The sequence below is a fragment of the Balaenoptera ricei genome, chromosome 2, assembly GCF_028023285.1.
Source record: "Balaenoptera ricei isolate mBalRic1 chromosome 2, mBalRic1.hap2, whole genome shotgun sequence".
NCBI lineage: Eukaryota > Metazoa > Chordata > Mammalia > Artiodactyla > Balaenopteridae > Balaenoptera > Balaenoptera ricei.
In genome coordinates, this window is record NC_082640.1 from 74,268,620 (window position 1) to 74,295,774 (window position 27,155).

At 34.2% G+C, this 27,155-nt stretch overlaps 1 protein-coding gene across 4 annotated transcripts in view; it reads left to right on the forward strand.

The window, feature by feature from the left end:
* The window catches only part of VPS13C (vacuolar protein sorting 13 homolog C), a 182,718-nt gene that overhangs the window by 57,252 nt on the left and 98,311 nt on the right, over nt 1-27,155 (forward strand). For 2 of the 4 annotated variants that reach the window (XM_059913129.1, XM_059913131.1), the window contains exons 17-27: nt 9,549-9,691; nt 10,540-10,732; nt 11,960-12,074; nt 12,658-12,794; nt 13,758-13,881; nt 15,256-15,373; nt 18,360-18,489; nt 19,301-19,388; nt 20,047-20,186; nt 23,407-23,560; nt 25,216-25,295. In XM_059913129.1, coding sequence (XP_059769112.1) covers nt 9,549-9,691; nt 10,540-10,732; nt 11,960-12,074; nt 12,658-12,794; nt 13,758-13,881; nt 15,256-15,373; nt 18,360-18,489; nt 19,301-19,388; nt 20,047-20,186; nt 23,407-23,560; nt 25,216-25,295 — 1,422 coding nt within the window. The remainder of the gene's footprint in view (nt 1-9,548; nt 9,692-10,539; nt 10,733-11,959; nt 12,075-12,657; nt 12,795-13,757; nt 13,882-15,255; nt 15,374-18,359; nt 18,490-19,300; nt 19,389-20,046; nt 20,187-23,406; nt 23,561-25,215; nt 25,296-27,155) is intronic. The other 2 variants (XM_059913130.1, XM_059913132.1) reach the window with 1 other exon arrangement.

Sequence of the window (27,155 nt, forward strand, 5' to 3'; positions counted from 1 at the left end):
TAATAGATTCTGCTAAATACTTTTCCAATGTGAAAAACATTTCCATCAGTGGTGTATGAAGATTCTTATTGTTCCACATCTTTACCAACTCTTACCATCAGTCTTTTAAATTTATCCATTCTAAATGGTGAGTATGTAGTATTACATTGTGGTTTTAATTTGTGTTTTCTGGATGACTGAAGAGGTTTTTCACTTTCTTGTACTGTTGTAGGCCTGATAGATATCCTCTTTTGTGAAGTAGCTTTTGAGTCTCTTGTTCATTATTGGGTTGTCTTTTCCTTATTGGTTTGTAGGAGTCTTTTATGTATTTGTTAAGTTACATTACATCCCTAGAAATTAGTCATTTTATAACTGGAAGTTTGTACCTTTGACTACCTTCACCAATTTCCCCCATACCCTGCTCCCAGTTCCTGGCAACCACCAGTCTATTCTCTGGTCTTTTTAGATTCCACATATAAGTGAGACCATACAGTATTTGTCTTTCTCTGTTCGACTTACTTTACTGAGCATAATGTCCTCAAGCTACATCCATGTTGTTGCAGGATTTCCTTCCTTTTTTACGGCTAAATAATATTCCATTGTGTATATCCACACCACATTTTCTTTATTTTTTCATCAGTCAGTGGACACCTAGGTTGTTATAATGTCTTGGCTGTTGTGAATAATGCTTCGGTGAACATGGGAGTGCACATATCTCTTTGAGATATTGATTTCATTTCCTTCAGATAAATATCCAGAAGTGGAATTGCTGGATCATAAGGTACTTCTCTATTTAGTTTTTTGAGGAGCCTCCTCTCTGGTTCTTATAGTGACTATACCAATTTACATTCCCACCCACAGTGTACAAGCATAGGAATATAAATTGGTACAGAATGATAGCCATTCTAACAGGTGTGAGGTGATATCTCATTGTGGTTTCTTATTTTTTTTTTTTTCTAAAGAACATTGGCAAATGTATTTCCCTCCATATGAAGTTATTAATGTTTTTTAATTGAAGTATAGTTGATTTACAATATTATATTAGTTTCAGGTGTACATCATTAGTGATTCAGTATTTTTATAGATTATGCTCCATTTAAAGTTCTTACAAAATAATGACTATATTTCCCTATGATGTACAATATATCCTTGTTGCTTATTATTTTATATATAATAGTTTGTACCTTTTAATTTCCAAACACCTTTTGTGCCCATCCCCCTTTCCCTTGCCCATCTGGTAACCACTAGTTTGTTCTCTATATCTGTTGATGGACATTTAGGTTGCTTCCATATCTTAGCTATTGTATGTAATACTGCTGTGAACATTGGGGTGCATGTATCTTTTTGAATTAGTGTTTTCGTTTTCTTCAGATACACACCCAGGAGTGGAATTGCTGGATCATATGACAGTTCTACTTTCAGTTTTCTGAGGAACGGCTATACTGTTTTCCATAGTGGCTGCACCAACTTACATTACCACCAATAGTGTAGGAGGGTTCCCTTTTCTCCACACCCTCTTCAACATTTGTTTGTTATTTGTGGACTTTTTGATAATAACCATTTTGACAGGCGTGAGGTGATATCTCATTTCAGTTTTGACTTGCATTTCTCTGATGATTAGGCATGTTGAACTTTTTTTCATGTGTCTTTTGGCCATCTCTGTATCTTCAGTGAAAAAAATGTCTACTCAGGTGTTCTTCCCATTTTTTAAAATCAGGTTAGTTGTCTTTTGATACTGAGTTGTATGAGTTGTTTATATATTTTGGATATTAATCCCTTATTGGTAGTATCACCTGAAAATATTTTCCCTTACATGGTGGGTTGCCTTTCCATTTTGTCAGTGGTTTCCTTTGCTGTGCAAAAGCTTTTAAGTTTAATAGGGCCTGTTTATTTATTTTTGCTTCTGTTTCTTTTGCCTTAGGAGACAGATCAAAAAAATGTTGCTGCAATTTGTGTCAGAGAATATTCTGCCTGTGTTCCCTTCTGTGAGTTTTATGGTTTCAGGTCTTACATTTAGGTCTTCGGTCCATTTTGAGTTTATTTTTGTATGTGGGGTGAGGAAATGTTCTAATTTCATTCTTTTACATGTACTGTCCAGTTTTCCCAGCATCACTTATTGAAGAGATTGTCTTTTCTCTATTGTATATTCTTCCCTCTTTTGTCATAGATTAATTGACCGTAAGTGTGTGGGTTTATTTCTGGGCTCTCTATTCTGTTCTGTTGATCTCTGTGTCTGTTTTTATGCAGGTACCATACCGTTTTGATTACTGTAGCTTTGTAGTATACTCTGAAATCAGGTAGTGTGATACCTCTAGCTTTGTTCTTTTTTCTCAAAATTACTTTGGTAATTCGGAGTCTTTTATGGTTCCATATAAATTTTAGAATTATTTGTTCTAGATCTGTGAAAAATATCATGGGTACTTTGATAGGGGTGACATTAAATCGGTAGATTGCTTTGGGTAGTATGGCCATTTTAACAATATTAATTCTTCCAACTTAAGAACATGGGTTATCTTTTCATTTCTTTGTATCATCTTCAATTTCCATTATCAGCATTTTATAATTTTCAGAGTATAGGTCTTTCACCTTCTTGGTTAAGTTTATTCCTAAGCTTTTTTATTCTTTTTGATTTGATTCTAAATGTGATTGTTACCTTGCATTCTGTTCCTGATCATTCATTACTAGTGTATAAAAAAGCAACAGATTTCTGTTGATTAATTGTCTATCCTGCAACTTTACTGAATTCATTTATTAGTTCTAAGAGTTTTTAGGCAGAGTCTTTAGGCTTTTCTATATATAGTGTAATGTCATCTGAAAACAGTGATAGTTTTACTTCTTCCCTTCCAATTTAGATACCTTTTATTTCTTTTTCTCGTCTGATGGCTGTGGTTAGGACTCCCAATGGTATGTTAAATAGAAGTGGTGAGAGTGGGCATTCTTGTCTTGTTCCTGATTTTAGAGGAAAAGCTTTTAGCTTTTTGGCATTGAGTATGATGTTAGCTGTGGGTTTATCATAAATGCTCTTTATTATGTTAAGATATGTTCCGACTGTACCAACTGTGATGAGAGTTTTGTCATGAATGGATGTTGAATTTTGTCAAATGCTTTTTCTTCACCTACTGAGATGATCATGTGTTTCTTATCCTTCCTTTTGTTAATGTGGTGTATCATATTGATTTGTGAATATTGAACCATCCTTACATCCTTGGAATAAATCCTACGTGATCATGGTGTATGATTTTTTTTATATATTGTTGAATTCAGTTTGCTAATATATTGTTGAGGACTTTTGCAACAATATTCATCAGAGATATTGGCCTGTAGTTTTCTTTTTTGTAGTGTCTTTGGTTTTGGTATCAGGGTATTGGTGGCCTCAGAGAATGAATTTGGGAGTGTTCCTTCCTCTTCAGTTTTTTGGAATAGTTTGAGAAGGATAGGTAATAACTCTTCTTTATATGTTTAGTAGAATTTCGCTATGAAGCTGTTTGGTTCTGTACTTTTGTTTGCTGGGAAATTTCTGATTAACCGAATTTTACTACTAATGGTCAGTCTGTTCAGATTGTCTGTTTCTTCTTGATTTAGTCTTGGAAGGTTGTATGTTTCTAGAAATTTGTCAATTTCTTCTAAAAAAGTTGTCCAATTTGTTGGCATATAACTGTTCATAGTATTCTCTTATGCTTTTTGCATTTCTGTGATAATGGTTGTTATTTCTCCTCTTCCATTTCTTGTTTTGTTTGTGTGGGTTCTCTCTTTTCACCTTGGTGAGCCTAGTTATTGGTCTCTATTTTATTTATTTCCTCTCTGATCTTTATTATTTTCTTCCTTCTGCTGACTTTGGTCTTTGTGTCTTCTTTTTCTTATTACTTTAGATCGTAAGTTTGGTCGTTTATTTGAGATTTTTCTTATTTCTTAAGGTAGGCCTGTATTGATATAAAGTTCTTTCTCAGAACTGCTTTCACTGCATGCCATAGATTTTGGAAAGTTGTGTTTCCATTTTTGTTCGTCTGGAGATATTTTATCATTTCCTCTTTGATTTCTTCATTGACTTTTTGGTTTTTTAATAGCATATTGTTTAGGCTCCATGTGTTCATGCTTGTCCCTCTTTGCTTCCTGTAGTTGATTTCTAGTGTCATACCACTGTGGTTGGAAGAATTGCTTGATATGATTTCTATCCTCTTAAATTTGTTGAGACTTGTTTTGTGGGCTAGCATATGATATATCATGGAGAACATTCCATGTGCATTTGAAAACAATGTGTATTTTTCTGTTTTTGGATGGAATGTCCTATAGATATCTATTAAGTCCATCTGGTCTGTTGTGTCATTTAAGACCACTGTTTCCTCATTGATTTTCTGTCTAGATGATCTGTCCATTGATGTAAGTGGAGTGTTAAAGTCCCCTACTATTATTGTATTATTGTCAGTTTCTCCCTTTATGTCTGTTAGTATTTGCTTTATATATCTCAGTGCTCCTGTATTTGGTGTATATATGTTAATGAGTGTTATATTCTATTTTTATATTGATCTTTTTTTCATTATATAATGCCTTTCTTTGTCTTTTTTAAATAGACTTTGTTTCAAAGTCTGTTTTTTCTGATATGAGTGTGGCTCCCCTCAATATCTTGTCATTTCCATTTGTGTGAAATATCTTTTACCATCCTCTCACTTTCAGTCTGTGTGTGTCTTTAGCTCTGAAGTGAGTTTCTTGTAAGCAGCATAAAGATGGATCTTGTTTTCTTATCCAACCAGCCATCCTTTGTCTTTGATTGGAGCATTTAATCTGTTAACATTTAAAGTAATTATTGATAGGTGTGTACTTATTGCCTTTTTGTTACTTGTTTTCCAGTGTTTTTGTAGTTCTTCCCTGTTCTTCTTCTTTTAGTTTCTTCCCTTTTGGTTTGATGATCTTCTTTAGTGCTATGCTTGTGTTCTTACTCTGTATTTTTTGTATATCTATTGTAGGTTTTTGATTTATGGTTACCGCAAGGTTCACGTATGTTGACCTATAACTATACTTGCTTGTTCTAAATAGGAAGTCATTTAAGCTCAAGCACATTCTAAGTGATCTACATTTTTTTCTCCCCTCCTTCACATTTTGATGTCACACACATTTGATGTCATATTTTACATCTTCATGTTTATCCCTTTACTGATTGTTATAGTTATAGTTGATTTTATAATTTTGTTCTTTTCGTCTCCATGATAGCTTAATTGATTGATTCTCAGACTTTACTATGTATTTGCCTTTACTAGTGGACTTCCCTTCCTACCTGATTCTATGTGGGTCTTTCTTACAGCCTTGGTTTTGCAGGAGTCTTTTTGCCAGTCTGCAGTTAGTTTTCTATGAGAATTGTTTAAATGTAGACATATTTTGATGTGTTCATGTTGAGTAGTTGAGTTCATTTCACATCCTCCTACTGTGCCATCTTGATCTTCTCCCTCATTGTGGTTTTGAATTGCATTTCCCTGATGATTAGTGATGTTGAGCATCTTTTTATATACCTGTTGGCCATTTGAATATCCTCTTTGGAAAAATGTCTATTCAGGTCCTTCACCCAATTTTTAATTGGATTATTATTATTATTATTATTATTTTGCTATTGAGTTGTATGAGTTCCTTTTATATTTTTCTTATTAACCCCTTATCAGATATGTGGTTTGCAAATATTTTCTCCCATTCTGTATGTTGCCTTTTCATTGTGTTGCTTCCTTTTCTATGCAGAAGCTTTTTAGTTTGATGTTGTCCTGCTTATTTATTTTTGCTTTTCTTGCTTCTGCTTTCAGTGTCATATCCATAAAATCATTGCCAAGACTGCTGTCAGGGAGCTTTTTCCCTGTGCTTTCTTCTAGGAGTTATGGCTTCAGGTCTTACATTTAAGTCGTTAACCCATTTCTAGTTAATTTTTGTGAGTGGTGTAAGATAGGGGACCAGGGACTTCCCTGGTGGTGCAGTGGTTAAGAATCCACCTGCCAAGACAGGGGACACAGGTTCGATCCCTGGTCCGGGAAGATCCCACATGCTGCGGAGCAAATAAACCCGTGCACCACAGCTACTGATCCTGTGCTCTAGAGCCTGTGAGCCACAGCTACTGAGCCCACGTGCCACAACTACTGAAGCCCGTGTGCCTAGAGCCCATGCTCTGCAACAGAGAGAAGCCATCGCAATAAGAAACCTGCGCACTGCAAGGAAGAGTAGCCCCCACTCACCACAACTAGTGAAAGCCTGTGTGCAGCAATGAAAACCCAACACAGCCATAAATAAATGAATTTTAAAAAAAAAGGGGGACCAGTTTCATTCTTTTGCACTTGAATATCCAGTTTTTCTCGCACCATTTAATAAAGAGACTATCTTTTCTCCATTGAGTATTCTTGGGTTTTTTTTCAAATATTAGTTAACCATATGTGCATGGATTTATGTCTGTGCTCTCGATTATGTTCTGTTGGTCTGTGTGTCTGTTTTAATGCCAGGACCATATTGTTTTGATTTCTGTAGCTTTGTAATATAGTTTGAAATTAGGAAGTGTTATGCCTAGTCTAGCTTTGTGGGGGTTTTTTTTTCCTCTCAAGATTGCTTTTGCTATTCAGGGTCTTTTGTGGTTCCATGCAAAATGCCATTGGAGTTTGTAGGGATTGCATTGAATCTATAGATTACTTTGGGTAGTATGTACATTTTTAAAAGCATTAATTTTTCTAATCAATAAACAATCATAGCTTTTCTGTTTATGTTTTCTTTAGTTTCTTTCATGAGTGTCTTATAGTTTGCAGCATAGATATCTTTAACCTCCTTTGTTAAATTTATTCCTAATTATTTTATTGTTTTTTTGCTGTTGTAAATGGGATTGCTTAAAATTTTTCTTCAAATTAGTGTATAGAAACAACTGATTTTGTATGCTAATTTTGTATCCTGCAACTTTACTGAATTTTTTCATTAGTTCTAACTTTTTTTGGTGGAGTCTTTAGGATTTTCTCTACGTAAGACATATCATGTGCAGAGAGAGGCAGTTTTCCTTCTTCCTTTCCAATTTGGATACATTTTGTTTCTTTTTCTTGCCCGATTTCTCTGGCTAGGACTTCACATACTATGTTTAATGGTAGTGGTGAGAGTGGGCACCCTTGTCTTGTTCGTGATCTTGGGGAAGAACTTTTTACCTTTCAACATTGAGTATGGTGTTAGCTGTGGGCTTGTCATATATGGCCTTTATTATGTTGAGGTATATTCCTTCTATACCCAATTTATTGAGAGTTTTTATTGTGAATGGATGTAGAATTTTGTCAAATGTTTTTTCTGAATCTACTGAGATAGTCATGTGATTTTTATCTTTTTATTCATGTGATATATTACATTAATTTCTTTTTGTATGTTGAACCATCCATCCTTACATCCCAGAGATGAATCCTAGTTGATTATGGTATATGATCTTTTTACTGTGCTGCTGAATTTGGCTTGATAGTATTTTGTTGAGAATTTTTGTATCTGTGTTTATCAGTGATATTAGCCTGTAGTTTTCTTTTCTCATAGTGTCCTTTTCTGGCTTTGATATCAGGGTAATGCTGGACTTGTAAAATGAGTTTGGGAGTATTCCTATTCTTCTGTTTTTTTGAGGAGTTTTGAGAGGATTGGTGTAGATTCTTTAAATGTTTGATAGAATTCATCAGTGAAAACATTTGGTCCTGGGCTTTTTTTTCTTGGGATATTTTTAATTACTCATTCAATCTCCTTCATTATTGGTTTATTCAGATTTTCTGTTCATGATTCATTCTTGGTAGATTATGTTTCCCAGAATTTATCAATTTCTTCTAGGTTTTCCAATTTGTTGGTGGATAGCTGTTCATAGTAATCACTCTTATGGTCTTTGGTATTTTTGTGGTATCAGTTGTAATGTTTCTTCTTTAATTTATAATTTTATTTATATGTGTTGTTTCTTTTTTTTTGTTAGTCTATCTAAAGGTTTGTCAGTTTTGCTTTTCTTTTCAAAGAACCAACTGTTGGTTTTATTAATCTCCATTGTGTTTCTGTTTTTTGCTGTATTCTCTTTTTCATTTATTTCTGCTGTAATGTTTATTATTTCCTTTATTCTTCTAACTTTGGGCCTAGTTTGTTCTTTCATAGTTCTCTGAGGTGTAAATTTAGGTTGTTTACTTGAGATCTTTCTTTTTTCTTGATGTAGGCGTTCATCACTATAAACTTTCCTCTTAAAACTGCTTTTGCTGCATCCAGTAAGTTTGGTATGTTGTATTCCCATTTTTGTTTGTCTCATGATACTTTTTATTTTCCCTTTTGATTTCTTCCTTGATCCAGGAGTGTGTTCAGGAGTGTGTTGTTTAATTTCCATGTATTTGTGAATTTTGTAGTTTTATTATTATTACTGATTTCTAGTTTCATCTCATTGTGATTGGAAAGACACTTGATATAATGTGTATCTTCTTGAATATTTTGAGACTTTTTTGTGGTCTAATGTATGATCTATCCTAGAAAATATTCCATTTATTCCAGAAGAGTATTTATTCTGCTGCTGTTTGGTGGAATTTCTCTCTATGTCTGTTAGGTCCATTTGGCATGTAGTGTTATTCAAATCCATTGTTTCCTTATTGATTCTGTCTGGATGATATCTCTTTTGTTGAGAATGGAGTCCCCAACTAATATTTTATTGCTGTCTATTTCTTTTGGTTCTGTTAGTATTTGATTTATATATTTAGGTGCTCCAGTGGGTACATAACATATTTACAGTTGTTACCTCTTCTTGATGGATTAACCCCTTTATCATTATATAATGACCTTCTTTGTCTCTTCTGACTATTTTTAACTTAAAGTCTATTTTTTTTTCTGATGTAAATATAGCTACTCTGTCTTTTTTGGTTAATGTTTGCTTGAAATATCTTTTTCCATCCCTTCACTCTCAGTCTGTATGTGGCCTTAAAGCTAAAGTGAGTCTCTTGTAGGCAGCAGATCATTGTATCTTTTTTTTAAAAAAAAAATCCATTCTGTCAGTCTGTCTTTTGATTGGAGAATTTAATTCATTTACATTTAAAGTAACTACTGAGAGATAAGGGTTTACTATTTACATTTTGTTAATTGTTTTCTGACTCTTTCATAGATTCTTTGTTCCTTATTTCCTCTGTTCTTGTGTGGTTTGATGAGAAACATCTCTCTAGTTACCTGTCCTACCTGTAGTCTTGACCTTTCAATTTTGGGGGCAGAATTTTTTTTTCTCAATGTCTTACTAACTCTCCAAAGTCATCAAGCAGATGTTCTTTGTATTTTGTTCAGTTTTTGAGCTAGAGGATTGGTTTGAATTACTTTGCTTTAGTGAAAGCTGCTGAATTGAATCTTTAGGCCACAAAATACTTTATCAGATTTCATTTTTATTACCTTTAAAACTAAGAGAAATTAATTTTGAATCTTTTGTAAATGTCCTGTTTGAGCAAGCAATTTTGTATTGAGTTTTCTAATGTTCTTTTTTTACAATGAACATACGTTTTTTAGATCATTTTATAATTTAACAGATTTAAATATGAAGAAATGAAAGAATTACTTAAAATTTAACCATTTTCATTCATTCTTTCATTTAGTATGTTGCTTATATTGTGGCACTGAAGTTAGTAAGCACCTCTGTTACAATAAGAGAAAACAGAAATATTCCAGAAATACTGAAAATTCAGATAATTGGCCTTGGCACCCAAGTATCTCAGCGACCAGGAGCACAAGCACTTAAGTAAGTTTTAAAAACTTGTTATTTTAATTTTTATTTCTAAGTTTGACTTCAGGCCAAAAAAATACAGTGTTATTTAGCATAAAAAAACCTGATTAATAGTAGTTTGTCTCTAATTTCTTTTCCTTTTGTGTGTGAAGATAGTCATTTTATATTAGAGTTTGTTTTTTACGGAACTATACGAGGAGCTCATCATTTGTTCTCCCCTTCCTTTTTTCCTTCACAAATATTTCTTGTGTACTGTTTAATTCATAGATTTGTTACTATGAAGGCTATGCATAGAAACAATAACTTTCTGTTTTCAAGGTGTTTATGCTGTAGTTGATAAGAGAGGAAACAAAAAGTTAATTTAAAATCTGTATAATATTTGAGAGCTCATAAGTAAGAAGGTACTGTAATGTGAAATACCTTAGGGTTAATGCTACACAAGCTCAGTTGTAGAAGGGAATAACTTGGGCTTGGAGATTTGGGGCTTAGGCTAACTGAATGGAAGGGACCAACAGATGCAGGGATGAGGGAGGAGAGTGTGCAGGGTGGCATGAAATAGGGAGATGACTTCCATGAGTTAAGTATAGCATGTATTCGTGCGGCAGTTCTGCAGTGTTCTGAAGTTGGCCAAAGTGGATTTTCATGAGGATAAGGAGAATAAAAAAATAAACCAAATCAGAGAAAAAAAGCCCCAGATTGTGTGGGTAATTAAATGCCAGGCTACAGAGTTTGGACTTCAACTCTGGGTGATGGGCATGATCCTGGCTCTCAAAGGAGTTTTTTAAAAGGGAAATTTGTATTTTAACCTATTATATTACAAGGATCTTATTTGTAATACTTCTTTTTTCCGCATTGGATTGTAGGGTGGAAGCAAAATTAGAACATTGGTATATAACAGGTCTGAGACAGCAAGATATTGTACCATCACTTGTGGCTTCAATTGGTGATACTGCATCATCCTTGCTTAAAATTGAATTTGAAACCAATCCAGAGAATAGTACTGCTGACCAGACTCTGGTTGTTCAGTCTCAGCCTGTGGAGGTCATCTACGATGCTGTGAGTACAAGGAGAAAGTGAATCCTTATTAAACACATCTTATGCTTCTGACATATGGTTTTCTTCTTTTTTCCTTTTCATATTTAACCTTAACTTACTTAGCAGCTCAGTTTACTGACACTTTTTTCTTTATTAAAGAGCAGTACATGTTTAGCAGTTAATTTTGATTTTTCATATGCTACAGATTTTTTTCTACTGTATGCTTATGTTAAATTTTTTAAAAATGTAATATACCCTTAAAGAAGTCTGTGTTTATTATACCGGCTAACTACTCACAAATAATTACACACCAGTTTCCTACTCCAGTTTCTTTTTGCTTATTTTCCCTTTCTCTTCAGTGTTTGGAACCAGTTTAAAGAGCTTTAGCAGCAAATGAAAGAATTTTAGATACTGTTCACGTGAGAAAAAAGCGTTGCCATTTCTTTGCTGTTGAAAATGCTGGCTCCAGTTCTGTATCTGTAGCTCCATCTTTATTCAGACTCTCTTAACTCATCTTGAGCTAGCCAGCAGCAAGGGTGTGGTTCATCACTCTTTCCATCACTTGTAGGTTGGCCCCACTCTGCCATTGAGATCCCTGACTTTTTTTTACTGTACAGTTTAGAAGTAAATTCACAGTGTGGGTGGGAGGCAGAACTTACGGTATTCTGTGATTTTTTTTTAAAAAATTAAAAAAAATTTAAATTGTGGTAACATACATAGAACATAATTTCCCATCTTAGCTATTTTTTAAGTGTATAGTTCAGTAGGGTTAAGTACATTCACACCATTGTACATCCAATGCCCAGAACTCATTCTTTCTTGCAAAATGTCTGAATTTAAGTTCAAGGTTTGGGTGTAGGTAAGGACTGAACAGCTTTCTTATTTCCTCTCTAAACTTCAAAGTGCAGGAGAATCCAGTTGCAGTATAGAGAGGTGGAGTTTCACCTTCTAATCTGGAGGCCAAGTCTAGAAGTAATGCCCCATTGCTACATCAACATGATATCGTAGAACATACTTAAGGTCACCTTAACGATATGCACACATTTGTTGCCTTTCCAATAAGGTGAAGTGGGCTATACCTTTTTTCAGGTTCCCTTCACTCCAGAGGGAGATGTAGTAGGGTGGATTGTCTTTGGAGGTACCACGTCAGTTCAGAGCCAGAGTTGATTAGAATTAAACTGAAACTTTAAATTTTGTAATATAGAAAGTACTCTGTATAACTTGTTTATATTTTAAATGATTTTATAGAAAACCATCAATGCAGTGGTTGAATTCTTTCAGTCAAATAGGGGATTAGATCTTGAGCAAATAACATCAGCTACATTGATGAAGCTGGAAGAAATTAAAGAGAGAACAGCTACAGGTAAAGAATTGACGGCATAAATGTCATCTAAACTCTCAAAATTTTTTGCTGTTCTAATGTAAATACTATGTTTAAAATAGTGTAGGTAGTTTTGTCAAATATACCTGCCAGACTGGGTGAGAAAGAGAATAATATGGGGCACAGATGATTCTGTCTGCTGTTACCTTCAGGAACCTGTGCTGCAGAGTGAACTTGAGCTGGAAAACATCCCTGTCTCAGTTCTTAAGCGACTGTTCACTGTACTGTGTGTGTGAATCGAGTTTTAAAGATACATGCTTTTGTGCATTATGGCCTCTAATCTTAAGCCACCTACTGTATCTGGTTACTTAACTAAAGAAATAATGAATTTTTCTATCTCTGGCTAAAATACTAGCTGTGTTGGTTTTATTATATTATGCGATATGATTGTTTCTCATTGACCATAATGCAATTTCACCTTACATGCTGAATGGAGAATCTAATCTGTGAAAAGAACTTCTCCAACATACTTTTCAAGTGATATTCTTATTCTCGTTGTTAATAATATGATTACATATTTCAATTTGACTGCCTAATCTTTCATCATTTCTTTTTCTTCTTTTAGGACTTACACATATTATTGAAACCCGAAAAGTTCTTGATTTAAGGATAAATCTGAAGCCCTCGTATCTAATAGTTCCACAGACAGGTTTCCACTATGAAAAGTCAGATCTTCTCATCTTAGATTTTGGTACATTTCAGGTAGGTGTATATGCATTTCTGTCTGCCCATTTTTGCTCAGTTTAGTAGCTAGCTGTCTGACAGTATGCTGTTTTTCCCTCAGAGTTCACTTAAACTAAACCTAGACTTATTTCTTATTAGCATTTTGTCAAGCCTAGCTTAGATTGTGTAGTTTGTATGTATTTTACAGCTAATAAAAAAAAAAAACCTAACATTTTCTGAAATGGTGGATGATTTGACATTGAAGACTGGGTTACTGCTTTCTTTTCCTAATTAGAGAGAAGCACTCCTAGTTTTCAAGCACTCCTAGGTTTCCAGAATCTAATTACATAGTTTTCTTTGTTAATTTATATGTCTTGAGAATAGAAAATTATACAGATATGAATATATGTTTGTTAAATCACTGACATCAACTAAGTAGAGTACGAGAACTCTAAGGGTTTGGGTGTTGAACCTCCTAGAAATCCAATCTTCTGAGAAAAAGTGAAGATTTCAAGAAATGTAGTCCTGAATTGATCCTTGTTTCCTTTAGGAAGAGGGAAAAGCAAGTTGAGATTGGAGCTGAATTCTAATGGCCTAATAATTCTAGTTATATAGTGGGGAGAGGAAGGAGTAAAATCTTCTGTTTCATGGTGAAGAGTTTAGGACAGCTGGTAGGGAAGCTTGAGCCACAAGTGGTGACAACTCCTGAGAGCCAGGAAGAGTCGCATGTCTAGATGGGTTATTTGAGATAGACAGCTGTGTAACTCATCTTGTCATTAATTTAAATGTGCTGAGCACCTGTTACCCAAACGTAATAGAGATTTATGCTGAAATGGTATATTCCTAATAAAATATTTGCTAATAATTATTAGAAAATTAGGCAAAATATGAATTCATTAAGGGCAATGTTTTAATTTTATTTGGCTTTAAGAAAACGCAACTAAAGTATGTTGATATAAAGATTTTTCTGTTAAAAAAATTGAAGGTTTTTCTCCATTTCAGCTTAACAGTAAAGATCAAGGTTTGCAGAAGACTAGTAATTCATCTCTGGAAGAAATAATGGATAAGGCATATGACAAGTTTGATGTGGAAATAAAAAGTGTGCAACTACTCTTTGCAAGAGCAGGTAAACTGTTGCTCAGTTTTCAGGATCTTGAAATTATGTTGAGTAGCGTTGGTAAACAGATATGCATGTTTACGTGTATATCAACCCTGATAACATTTTGAACACATATACTGTTGGTCACTTAAGAGAACCAAATAGGAGCCCATCAGTGAAAATCTTTGTCACAATTACAAACAGAGATGTGGCTGTTCATCTTAGGGTACTTAGTACCATTTGAATCTAAGTCCAGTCGTTGCCTGTTTTTTTTTAAAGCGACATAAAACTGCCCAGAATACGGAATAGAAGTTGCAGTTGGCTCATGTTCCTCTGTCCCAGTGTGTTTGGGATGTCTCAATGTTGTTTCCCCTTGCTGCCTTTATTTTTAAATATTTTACTATTAGCCTAGTCTTTATTTGAGTAGTAGTATGTTTTTTACTTTTAGATATCTGAGAAGTATGGATATAGTCTTTAAACCCTAAAAGTAGTGAATTTAATTATTTTCCAAAAGCTTTGGTGGTTTCTACTGCTTAAATGAAGATTGTTGGTTGCCTGTATTTCTTTAGTTTCTAGAAGCAATAATAAGTATTTGCAAAATATCCTTGAGTATATCACTCTGTGGTAGGTCACTGGAGGAAAGGACATAGTTTCTGTGTGCAGAGTGTATACTATAGTGGGAGTGATGAGATTTATTAAAATGTAAATATATAATGCTCTACTTAGTTTTATAGATTGAGCCTATTAATTCCTTGAAGAGAAGTACCTATACAGACCATTAAAGCTGCCTTTTCTTTTGTATGTACTTAATAATAATTGTTTGAATTATAAGCAATAAAAGATGTTCATTCATTGCCATCAGTTAAGATCTGTGTAGGGTTCTTTCAGTCATTGGAAGTCTGTCTTTGGAACCTTCTTATTTGGAAGAAAAGTGACTGTTACACTTTTTTGTCATAAAATCTTGCTTGATAAAACTCATTTTTGCCTTAGAATTATTGCACTTAGGACCCCCAGAAACCTCTTTTTTTCTTCTGTCTTTTTTTTCCTGTTTTTTCCTTTTTTCACTGCAATCTCCCAACCTTGATCTCTAATTCTGGAATCAAGGCAGTAAATTCTTAGGTTTTTTTCCCTGTTTGCTTTAAAATGTAAGATGTTATTAGAAAACATTCTTCAAATAAATGTTCAGAATTATTTTTATATCATAGTCTTTGACTTTTGTCAATCTGTGTTAAAAAATATAGGTCATTTAGTTGAAATGTATGTATATTGAAAGAAGTAAAAGTATCATTGAATATATTTGTTAATTATTTTCTAATAGGTTACTTTTCCATAGAACATCTGATAATCTAAAACTAATTAATAAATAAAAACTAGTCATTTAATTAAAAAAATTTTTTTAAGATGAAAACTGGAAAAAGTGTCGATTTCAGCATCCATCAACTATGCATATATTGCAACCCATGGATATTCATGTTGAGTTGGCCAAGGCAATGGTGGAAAAAGACATTAGAATGGCTAGGTAATGTATGAGTTTCCTTTGTATTATAAAATCAACAAGGTGAAATATATCTGCATCAGTTACTGAATTTTAAGAAAGAAAAGCTAGATTTCTGAAGGACAGAAAAAAATAATGATTATCTTACAGCAGAAATACATTTTTAAGGAAATGTTTATTTGAATTATATATCACCTCTCTTTTATTTCAGAAGTATTTGGGCTTTTACATTTTGTGAAATTTGGTTACCCCTGTTTTTGAATGGATCGAATTCAAGGTTCAATATTGAAATATAAAATCTTCAAAAATTATAGGCTCTTTTGATTATGAAACCATATAAAATCTTGAGAATAATCTAAGGGAATGGAAAGTAGAAACTGAATTTTGAATTTAAGTAGATAATTATGAAATTATCTGCTGCCTTCTTAAAAACAGCCTTGTTGAAGTATTATTGACATTTAATAAGCTACGTTTGTTTAAAGTATGCATTTTGATAAGTTTTGACATAAGTATCTATGAAACCATCGCCACAGTCAAGATAATGAACACATCCATCATCCTCAAAAGTCCTTGTGTCCCATGGTATTCTCTCCCTCACATCCCTACCTGCTAACTCCTCTCCCCTCAATCCCCAGGCAACATTGATCTTCTTTCTGACACTAAAGGTTTGTTAGAGTTTTCTAGAATTTTATATAAATAAAATCATAGAATTGTAATTCTTTTTTTTTTTTACTTCTTTCATTCAGTATAATTGATTTGAGATTCATTCATGTGTGTGTATCTTTAGTTCATTGATACTCTTTATCAGTTGGAGGTTAAACCAACCGTGCATTACTAGATAAACCTCTTTTAGTAGTAATGTATTATTCTTTTAAAATGTTGGATTTGGCTTGCTAAAATTTTGTTAAGAAGTTTTAAAACCTTACATTTCTGTTTATGAGGGATATTGATCTGTGCTTTTATTTTCTTGTTTTGGCATCAATGTATCAGGCTTCATAGAGGGAAGTTGTGTAGAATTGGTATTTTTTCCTCCTTATATGTTTGGTAGGATTTGCCTGTGAAGCCACCTGGGCCTGGAGTTTTCTTTTTTGGGGGAGGGTTTTTAACTACAAATTAAGTTTCTTTAACTTAAATTCAATTTCTTTAATAGATATAGGGCTGTTCAGATTATCTGTTTTTTTTGAGTGATCTTTGGTAGTTTGCATTGCAATGAAAAAGTTAGTCTTTCATGTCTTAGTTGTTGAGTTTATTGTTTTAAAGTTGTTCATAATATTTCCATCTTACCTTTTTAATACCTGGAGAATTTGTAGTGTTGCTATTTCTCTCACTCTTGATATTAGTAACTTGTGCCTTTTCTCTTTTTTTTCTGATCAGTCTGGTTAGAGGTTTATCAATTTTGTTGATCTTCTGAAAGAATCAGCTTTTGGTTTCAAATGTTGTCCCTATTGTATTTGTTTTTTATTTCGTTGATTTCCACTCTCACATACAGTATTGCTTTTTTGTTTTGCTTACTTTGGGTTTCATTTGTTTTACTCTCCTAGTTTCTTAAGATGGAAGCTGAGACCTTTCAATTGAGACCTTTCTTCTTTTCTAATACAGGCATTTAAGTGCTTTAAATTTCCCTTGAAATGCTGCTTAACTGTACCCTACACATTTTGAAAACTCTTCAGTCAGTAGACTGGGTATTTGTACGACTTTAGTCATTTGTTTCCCATCTTTCAACTTTCCTTTGTTGACTGATGTCCAGTGTCTTTGAAACAGTTGTTTCACATATTTTGTCCATTTTTTTAGTTATTTTAGTTGGGAGGGTTTATCTAGTCCCTCTATTTGGGATGCTATTAGTTTTATGCAATGTTTCAGAAATAATTAATAAAGAAGCATCTCACATTTTTACAGTGCTTTTCAATTTACAGAGTACTTTCACAGAAAGTTCAATCCTTTGAGGTAGGAACAGCTAACTGGCCTCTTTTGAACATTAGTGGTTGCATTATACAGAAATATCATTCTTCATTTAGTAGTTAGGCATCTGTCAACTTGAGCTGTTCACAGCTTAGTTAGGAAGTCAAAGATAAACAACCTGAAAGAGCTTTATGAGCAGCAGATAGCTGCCACAAAGTTATTAGGACAAGCAAACCCAGGCAGTTAGGTGTAATAGGGAAGCAGAAGAGAAGCACGTGCTGAAAAGTAAGCACCTGATGAAAGCACAACAGTGATTCAGCAGTGAATAAAACAGATACCCTTCTCATGGAGCTTATATTTTAACCAGAGGAGAAATAAAGTAAACAAGTATACATATGCTATGTCAGGTGCTGACAAATGCTATGAAAGGAAATAATGGGAGGTGAGGGGATAGAGAATAATGGGGTAGATACTCTTTGATGTTTAGAATGAGAAATCTTTTTATTTTATTTTATTTTTTATTTATTATTTATGGCTGTGTTGGGTCTTCGTTTCTGTGTGAGGGCTTTCTCCAGCTGCGGCAAGTGGGGGCCGCTCTTCATCGCGGTGCACGGGCCTCTCATTATTGTGGCCTCTCTTGTTGCGGAGCACAGGCTCCAGACGCGCAGGCTCAGTAGTTGTGGCTCACGGGCCCAGTTGCTCCTTGGCATGTGGGATCTTCCCAGACCAGGGCTCGAACCCGTGTCCCCTGCATTGGCAGGCAGATTCTCAACCACTGCGCCGCCAGGGAAGCCCAGAATGAGAAATCTTTGATACCAGGAAATGTTATGTATAGTGTTTTAGGTTTTAAAACATAGATAATTTGTATTTGAAAATATCTTCCTAAAAATTAGTTAACTTAAGGTTTGGCTGCTTAAGAAGGATACAAAACTTGGCTTACATGGAGCTTCCCATTCCCTGACAGCATTGAGGGATTAATGTAATTAGATTAAAACATATCCAAAGTAACTTTGACCCCAGAATGTAGTCTCTTCTCCATTCCCTTCCCCACCTCCATAATATAGAGAAGCTGGACCTTGAAACCTTATAGTTGAATTAATTATGTTTTTAGATTTAAAGTATCTGGAGGGCTTCCTCTGATGCACGTGAGAATTTCTGATCAGAAGATGAAATACATGCTCCGTTTGATTAACAGTATACCCTTGCCACAGAAATCATCTGCACAGTCTCCAGAGAGACAGGTAAATGGAGATAATAAAAATGCTAAATATCTTTAGATTTGTATATATGGTGAGTTTTTTTCGTCTTCTTTTGAGCTGTTTTGTTTTTCAATATTGTTTAGGGCCAGTTTCATTTATTTGATACATTTTTGAGGTTTAATGTGGTTGATTCTGTACAGAACTGCATATGGCATTGAATAAATAAAGACTGTAGCCTATTTTCGTTTTGGAGTGGTGGTAGAAAGTCTGTTATAGGGAATAACGGAAAGAAAGATACATAAATGAAAGGAAAAATGTTTTTCAAATTTAGGAAATGTGTTTTAAATAAAGCTAAATGTAGAAATCTTTAAAATGTTGCAAAATATAATGATCATTATAAAATTTTCTTATATGTTAGACTTAAAAGTTCTAGATCACTTTACTTGGAATTGATCTTTACAACATAAATGTCGGACTTCCATTTACTTTGAAATGAAATTTGAGAGAGCCAACTAATGTTGATACCATTTTCCAGGAACCTGTCAAAAAGATGTATAATTAATATTGTAATAGACAGCAACTGAATGCCACACAATGATAGGTAGACTTACCTACTAGAGTTGTACATAGTTCTGCCCTTGTAAATGCAGGTGGTGGTCTTAATAATAAGTAAACTCCAGCCAGCCATTAGTTAGGTGATTGCATAATGTTCTTTGTTGGAAGATTTGTGTGCTGTGTATGTGTCTTTCCATCTCTCTCTATCCTCTATTACTTTTTCAGTATTTCTCTCATTTATGTACATTTAATCCTGTTAAATTAGTATGTTTAGAAAACTTTCTGTATTATTTTCTAGGTATCCTCAATTCCTATTACACCAGCTAGGACAAAAGGCCTACTTGGTACGCCACTGTTGCTAGATGGAGTGGAATCAGGTGAGGAAGGTAAAATGTTCTTTATTAAACCAAACCTAGAGATAAACTTTTCAGAAAATAAAGGAATTGTGAAAGTGTTATAGTAATTTACTGGCTTTATTTCCAGTTGTGCTACTAACCAACAGTGAGACATTGAGTCATTTATTTTTATTTAAGGCCAAGTTTCTTTGTTTGAATAAAAGTATTTTTGTGATTGACAGTGTTTAAGATTCTAAATAAGCTGCTTTTTTTTTTGCCCTGATCTCTACTTGATTCTTTTCTCTATCTCTGGTATAACTGATCTTTTTTGATTTTGAACTAGAATGTAAACTTTATGAGGACAAGGATAATGTCTGTCCTGATCACCCTGGTGTCCTTAGCGGCTGGTACAGATGGATATGTGATAGATGATACCCAGTAAATATTTTATTGAAAATTGAATGAATAAACTAAAGTGAAAAACAATCAGAATTGTTGAAGAAGAAAATAGAAGGGCAGTTTGATTTTATATATGATTATCCCATGCCAGGTTGAGTCACTCTGTGGGACTTAGAAAGAAGCTATATTCTGATTCTGAATATGAAGGTTATGTCTAATAAATGAATTTTACTTTTGAGAGATTTCAGTTTGAGTGTTTTATGCAGTTTTCGATGGACGTTCTCTCAAGTCAATTGTCTTCTTCCTTTAGAGTCTGATGATGAGTATTTTGATGCTGAGGATGGAGACACACAGACTGGTAAAAGTATGAAAGGGTCAGACATAAAAACGGTTGCTGAGGTCCCAAATGAGGAGCTCATTAATCTTCTACTGAAGTTTGAAGTTAAAGAGGTATGTATATTTGTTTTGTCCATAAACAAATATATTCTTGTTACTGCTGTCCTTATAAACTGTCTCATGCTAGACCCAAACGTTAAGTATATTTAAAATGTGGTACTCTATCTTCCCTACTGCCACCTGCCCCACACACACATACTTCTAAGAAAATGAAATGTTATTTTGTAAAAACTGATATAAGTGTGATCTGTGGTATATATCTGATGTATTCTGTACAAGCTCGAGACTCTTAATTAGGATTTTCTTTTCTGTAGAAAATTTCTATGACATGTTTACTTTAATATTTTTCAACTTTTAAGCCAAATAATATAGTTTATTGTCACGTTTATAATTTAGAAAAGTGTAAGCAACCTAAATTTGCAACATGGCTTTTACAGCCATTAAAAGTCCGGTAGTAATAAAAGAAAACATCGACATGGAGAGATGGTCACTGCATATCTTTATTTGGAGAAAAAAAAAGCGATTACAATTCCAAGGATATTATGATTCCATTTAGAAAATAAACACACACATACACACTTTTTTTTAATAAATGACAGTGTTCATCTCTATGTGGTGGGATTATAGTTTTTCATTTCTGCCTGTTTGCTTTTATATATATTAAAAAGTTTTTAAATGAATATGCATTGCTTTGGAATAAAACACAAAAGGTATAAAAAGGAGGTATTTCTTATTGACTGCTTTATATCTAAGTATTATTGGTATTTGTTTAAAGAAAGATATGTTCTCCATGTTTAGACTTCTTTGACTTCTTTCTTTCTCTCATACTCTCATCTAACATAGCAGAAAACCCCTTGACTTTACCTTCAAAATGTATTCAAATGATTGCTCTTTCCTTCCACAGCTATTGCACTGTCCACATCACCATCATCTCTTGCTTGGACTATTGCAATAGCCCCCCCTGTCTCTCTGCTTCCATCATGTACTCTGTTCTCCACACGGTAGCTAGAGTGATACTATTTTTAATCTTATTTTTAAAAAATATTTACTTATTTTTTTGACTGTGTTGGGTCTTAGTTGTGGTATGTGGGATCTTTTGTTGTGGCACGCAGGCTTCTCTCTAGTTGTGGTGTGCAGGTTTTCTCTTTCTAGTTGAGGCATGTGGGCTTAGTTGCCCCATGCCATGTGGAATTTCAGTTCCCCGACCAGGGATCGAACTGTGTGCTTTGCATTGGAAGGCAGACTCTTCACCCCTGGACCACCAGGGAAGTCCCTAGAGTGATTCTTTTAAAGGGAAAGTCAGATCATGCCATTGCTTTGCTCATAACCCTACACAGGCTTCCCATCTCACTCACAGTAAAGAGCTAAATTCTTCCCATGGCCTACAAAGCCTTACATGGTCTACAAGTCACACCATGTGACTTCTTTGGCTTCATCTGCTGTTCTCTTCTTCCTTGCTCATTTTGCTCCAGCCATATTTCATTTATTCCTTCCATAAATGTTTATCAAGTGTCATCATGTACCAGGCATTGTTTTAGATACTAGAGCTACAGCAGTAAGCAGAGTTCTTCCTCATGGAGCTTACACTTGCCTTTTGTTCTTTCTTGTATATACCAAAGCATATTCTTTGTGCTTGCTGTTTCTTTTGCCTGGAAAACTCTTTTCTTGCATGACTTGCTTCTTTACTTCCTTTAGAAATGGCATCTTATTGGAAAGGCCTGACCACGCAACACAAAATAGCAACCTTTGCTTTTCCCCATCCTCCCTAGAATGTAAGCTTCTTGAAGACAAGGACTTTGTCTGTCCTGGTCATTTTGATGTTCTTAGTGGCTGGTACACCCTCATACATGGAAGATGATGCTCAATAAATATTTTATTGAGTATTGAATGAATGAACTAAAGTGATAAACAATCAAAATCATCTAAGAAGAAATAGTAGTGCTGTTTGAAATATTTTTCCCAATTTGACCTTTTTTTGCCATTCCGAAGTTTTAAATATTTCTGTGGTGAAATCTATCTAATTTTTTCTTTATATTCTAGTTTTAGTGTGTGTTTAGAAAATTATCCTCCATTACAAAAACATTTACCCATGATTTTATTTATTGTTTTATGATTTTAATGCTTTCATTTAAATCACTGATTTATTTGAAATTTATTTTTGTGTATCAATTCAGTACTGAATATCTTACTGTACTGTTTTATTGTTTCTGTTTTTCAGTTGACACTCCTGATTTTTCTTAGGTATATGATTATATCACTGCTAATAATATTAGTTTTTGCTTTTTTTTCAGCATTTATATTTTTCCAGTTACTGTGGCTGGCTTATAGGTGTTCCCAAAATGTGATAGTTCAAAACAACTATTTTATCTTGCTGACAGTTTTGTGGGTTAGGAATTCTGGAAGGGCCCAGCTTAGTAATTTTTGCATGTAGTCTTTCACATGCTTTCAGTCACATTTGACTAGAGTAGCAGTGACCTGAACTCTCAGAGGGCCTCATGGCTCACTCATGAGGCTGGCAGTTGATACTGGATGTTGGCTGAGACCTCGGCTGGGACTGTTGACCACAGTACCAACTCACGGCCTCCTGACCATGGCAGCTTCAGGGTAGTTGAACTTTTTACGTGGCAACTAGCTTCCCCCAGAATGAGAAATCCCAGGTGGAAGTTTCATGGCCTTTTTTAACTTTGGAAATCCTTATAGTATCACTTCCTCTGTACTCTATTGATTGAAGCAGTCACAACCCTGTCCAAATTCTGCGGGGGTGGGGCAAAGACCTCCATCTCTTGATGGAGATCAAAGAACTTGCATGTTTTAAAAATGGCAACATATATGTTTTATTTTTCATTGGCTAAATATACTGGCTATCATTTCTACAATAAATTTGAATAGTAGTGTAATAGTAAATGTCGTTGTCCTACTCTTTGACATTAATGGAGATGATTCTTATATCACCAGACATGACTTTTAGTTTTGAGATAAAGGTTTTAAAAAATCATATTCAAGAAGAATTCATACATGCCTATTTTTACTAAATTAAAAAAGTAAATCAATAAGGATATAAAATTTCATCATGATTTTTAGATAGATGTAGTTATATTCTCAATAATAGAATGTAGGATAGCTTCCAATCATGGTAAATAACTTGATGGTAATAGAAGAGTATGAGCAAAATTTCTACTATGGTGATGATTATATATATGAAGAAGGATTTTGTATTTTTAAGTATGATTCAAAGCACTTATCTGCCTTTCATTGGCTGTCCTGATTGTTTTAGGTGATTTTGGAATTTACCAAACAACAGAAGGAAGAGGATACAATTCTAGTGTTTAATGTTACTCATTTAGGAACAGAGGCTACAATGAGAACATTTGATTTAACTGCGGTAACTTACTTAAAGAAAATCAGCTTGGATTACCATGAAATTCAAGGTAATAGCCATAAAATTAGAAATAATAGACAGTAACAGATTCAGTATCACTTTTGAGTATCTGAAACACATTCATTTGTATAGTAATAATTATGATAAATAAAAGCTAGCAGTGTTCTAAGCATTTTATAAATAATAACTCATTTAATCCTTGTAACAATGCTATAAGATAGGCAATGCTATTATCTCCAATTTACACAAGAGGAAACAAAGTCATAAATTGGTTACATAATTTACCCAAGGTCACACTGCTAGTTAGTTAGTGGCTGAACCATGATTAAAACCCTAGAAATCTGGCCCTAGGGTCTGTATTCTTAACTACTATGATCTACTCAGAGAGTCCATATAAATCCCCTTTATATAGGGAGTATTATTCCCACTTTACAAACAAAGGAAGGTTAAATAAAGAGAGATTAAGTGACTTACTCAAGATCATGCATCTTACGAATAGCAAAACCTAGAATTTATCTCTGGTCTTATAATATTGAAGTTCTTGTTCTTTTGATTCAATAGTGTTCATATATCAGAAGCAGCATCAGGTTATAAAAATGAAAATGGAGAGACATAAAATTAATTCTTTCAGAAGCTTTTATGGTTTATGCATTTCAGTGTACATCTTGTATACTCATTGGATGAGGAATGAAGGAATGGGTGAATCTACAGTAATTAAGGTTACCTAATATTTGCCTAGTATTTTAGTCAAATATAAAGACCTATTTTTTTTGTTATTTTTTAAATAGCTCTAACTAAAATTAACCTCAGCTTAGAAGAAAAATGTTTTATGTGTTAGTAAGCTCCTATAAGCACTGTGGAGAGATGGAGTTTACATTACTGTCTTAAGGGGAAAAATACAAATAATAAATTTTCTAGGCTATTTTTTCCTTTAGAGAAGGTTATTTCAGTGGAAAATTCTGAGATATCTCAGAAACAGGAGTTATAAAACTGCAAATAATAAAAGATGGATAAAAGAGTGGATAAATCACTTCTCCCTCCATGGCTTCTGGAGGTAGTTCCTTGGGACATGTACATGAGGATATAGAGGATATCTGGTGGTACCTGTTGTTTTTAAATTTAAAGAAATTTAACAATTCCCCTCCCTTCAAAAAACTATTTCCTCTTCTGTGTAAGCCTTCTCTTAGTCTAAACAAAGGAAAATTATTTAAATTTCCTTAATATGAATGAAATTTTAGAGCTCAACAGAATACTACATATTTTTTTAGTTCAACCTCATTGTTATGTAGTTGAGAAAACTGAAGTTAAATAGCTTTTGGTAAAGGTAGAGATGAATTAGAATTCATATTTCCTGATTCTTAGCACCCGTAGTCTTCTACTGCCTTACGAATGCACATATGGTCTTAAAAATATCTAGAGAAGTTTTGATTACTTTTGAACGCAGATGTAAGATCAAAGAAAATAAATACAGTATGCATGTTTTTAAGTAAGTTGGATGTCAGAGGTAAGGTAAGGATTTGGATTGGCTTATTTCTTTACCAGTGATGACCTTAATATTTAATAACCATGAAAATATGTGCAGATAGTCTTTTAAAGCTTAATTAATAAAATGTTTTAAGAAGAAAAAGACATGTTGAAAATTCCAAATGTAAAAAAGAGCAATTTATTTGAAAGACTTTTTTTTTTTCTTTTTCTTTAATCTAGGGTCCAAAAAGAAGCCCCTTCACTTGATTAGCTCTTCTGACAAACCTGGATTAGATCTCTTAAAAGCAGAGTACATTAAGGTAAGGGTCATAGAATGTTTATATATTTATTGTATACTTTAAACTATCCTCTGGAAGGAAAAAGATGACAGTAGATTATTAAAGGCTCTTGTATATCATAGGTTTGAATCATAGGGATATCTACTGTTTCTCTGTCCATTTGCACACCTCTTTCTCTTTCACTCAAGTAAGGACTAGGATTTTACAAAGTCACACTTCTTGTCCACAAAGATGGAAGCCTGGGATGAAGTAGGTCTTACTACTGTCTTCTGGGGCACATTCACCTACCTACAGTCATTGTATGTGTAGGGGATATTTGGCTAAGTATCCTACATCAAAAGGGATAAAGTCAAATTGAATTTGGTTCAGAAGAGAATTGCCAGGATTCGGAAGGACTCAAAAATATGTTATATGAAGAATGTTGAAGAATGTTATATGAACTGATGGTATTCAGCTTCATTCAAGATTAGTTGATTTATTTAATTATTCAATAACTGTTGAACGTCTTTTGTGTCAGGTTGTGTTAGGATACAGAGATGAAAAACATTCTCTATTCTCAAGGAATTTATAGACCAGTTGGGAGATAGGTAAACAACAATTAAAATGTAACGTGGGGCTTCCCTGGTGGCGCAGTGGTTGGGAGTCTGCCTGCCAATGCGGGGGACGCGGGTTCGGGCCCTGGTCTGGGAGGATCCCACATGCCGCGGAGCAACTAGGCCCGTGAGCCACAACTGCTGAGCCCGCGCGTCTGGAGCTTGTGCTCCGCAACGGGAGAGGCCGCGGTGGTGGGAGGCCCGCGCACCGCGGTGAGGAGTGGCCCCCGCTTGCCACGGCTTGAGGAGGCCCACGCACAGAAACGAAGACCCAACACAGCCAAAAATAAATAAATTAATTAATTAATTAAAAAAAAAAAAAAGGTAACGTGTTTTACGGATGCCAAGGGGGGAAAGTGGGGGGGGGGGTGATGTGATGAATTGGGAGATTGCGATTGGCATGTATACACTGATGTGTATAAAATGGATAACTAATAAGAATCTGCCGTATAAAAAAATAAATAAAATAAAATTCAAAAAATATATAATGTGTTTGATTCTTTAATAAGGAAGAACACAAAGCATTATGAGAGCAGGGAGGCAGGGATATTGATCTAGCCAGAAGGCTTCTCACAGGAGGTAAAACTTTGAATTTACTGTGTATGTTCCCAAGGGACATAACTTGAACCAATTGGTTATTATGATAGGAGATAGATTTTAAAAAATATTGATTGATTATTTATTTATTTTAATTTTTTTGGCTGCACTGGGTCTTAGTTGGGGCACGCAGGATCTTCATTTCGGCATGTGGGATCTTTAGTTGAGGCATGCATGTGGGATCTAGTTCCCTGACCAGGCATTGAACCCGGGCCCCCTGCATTGGGAGCACGGAGTCTTACCCACTGGACCACCAGGGAAGTCCCAGGAGACAGATTTTTGATTCAGTGTGAAGACCTCATTAAATCAAACTTCTCTAAAGTTTGGATTTCTAAGAAAATGAGGTTTCTTTCACTGGAGATATCCTAAAATAGACTTGCTGAAGACTTTCTAAAGGTATTTAAACATTAGGTGATAGATGGGCTAGACTACCTTTAAACCTTCTAACCCTCAGAGTTTATCATTCTGATCCCTAGCTGCAGATTCCCAAAAGTGAATGATGCCATGCTCTCCTCTGTTTGAAGAGGAGGACAAGTTTTTACTCTTAATGATAAATAAATAGATTTGGATGTAACTTTAAAATAATGATAATAAAATTAAATATATAATGTATTTTAAAATAGTTATAACTGAATATAAATAAATTAAGTAAAGATTATAAGTAAATGATTCATTTACTTTGGTCTTAATT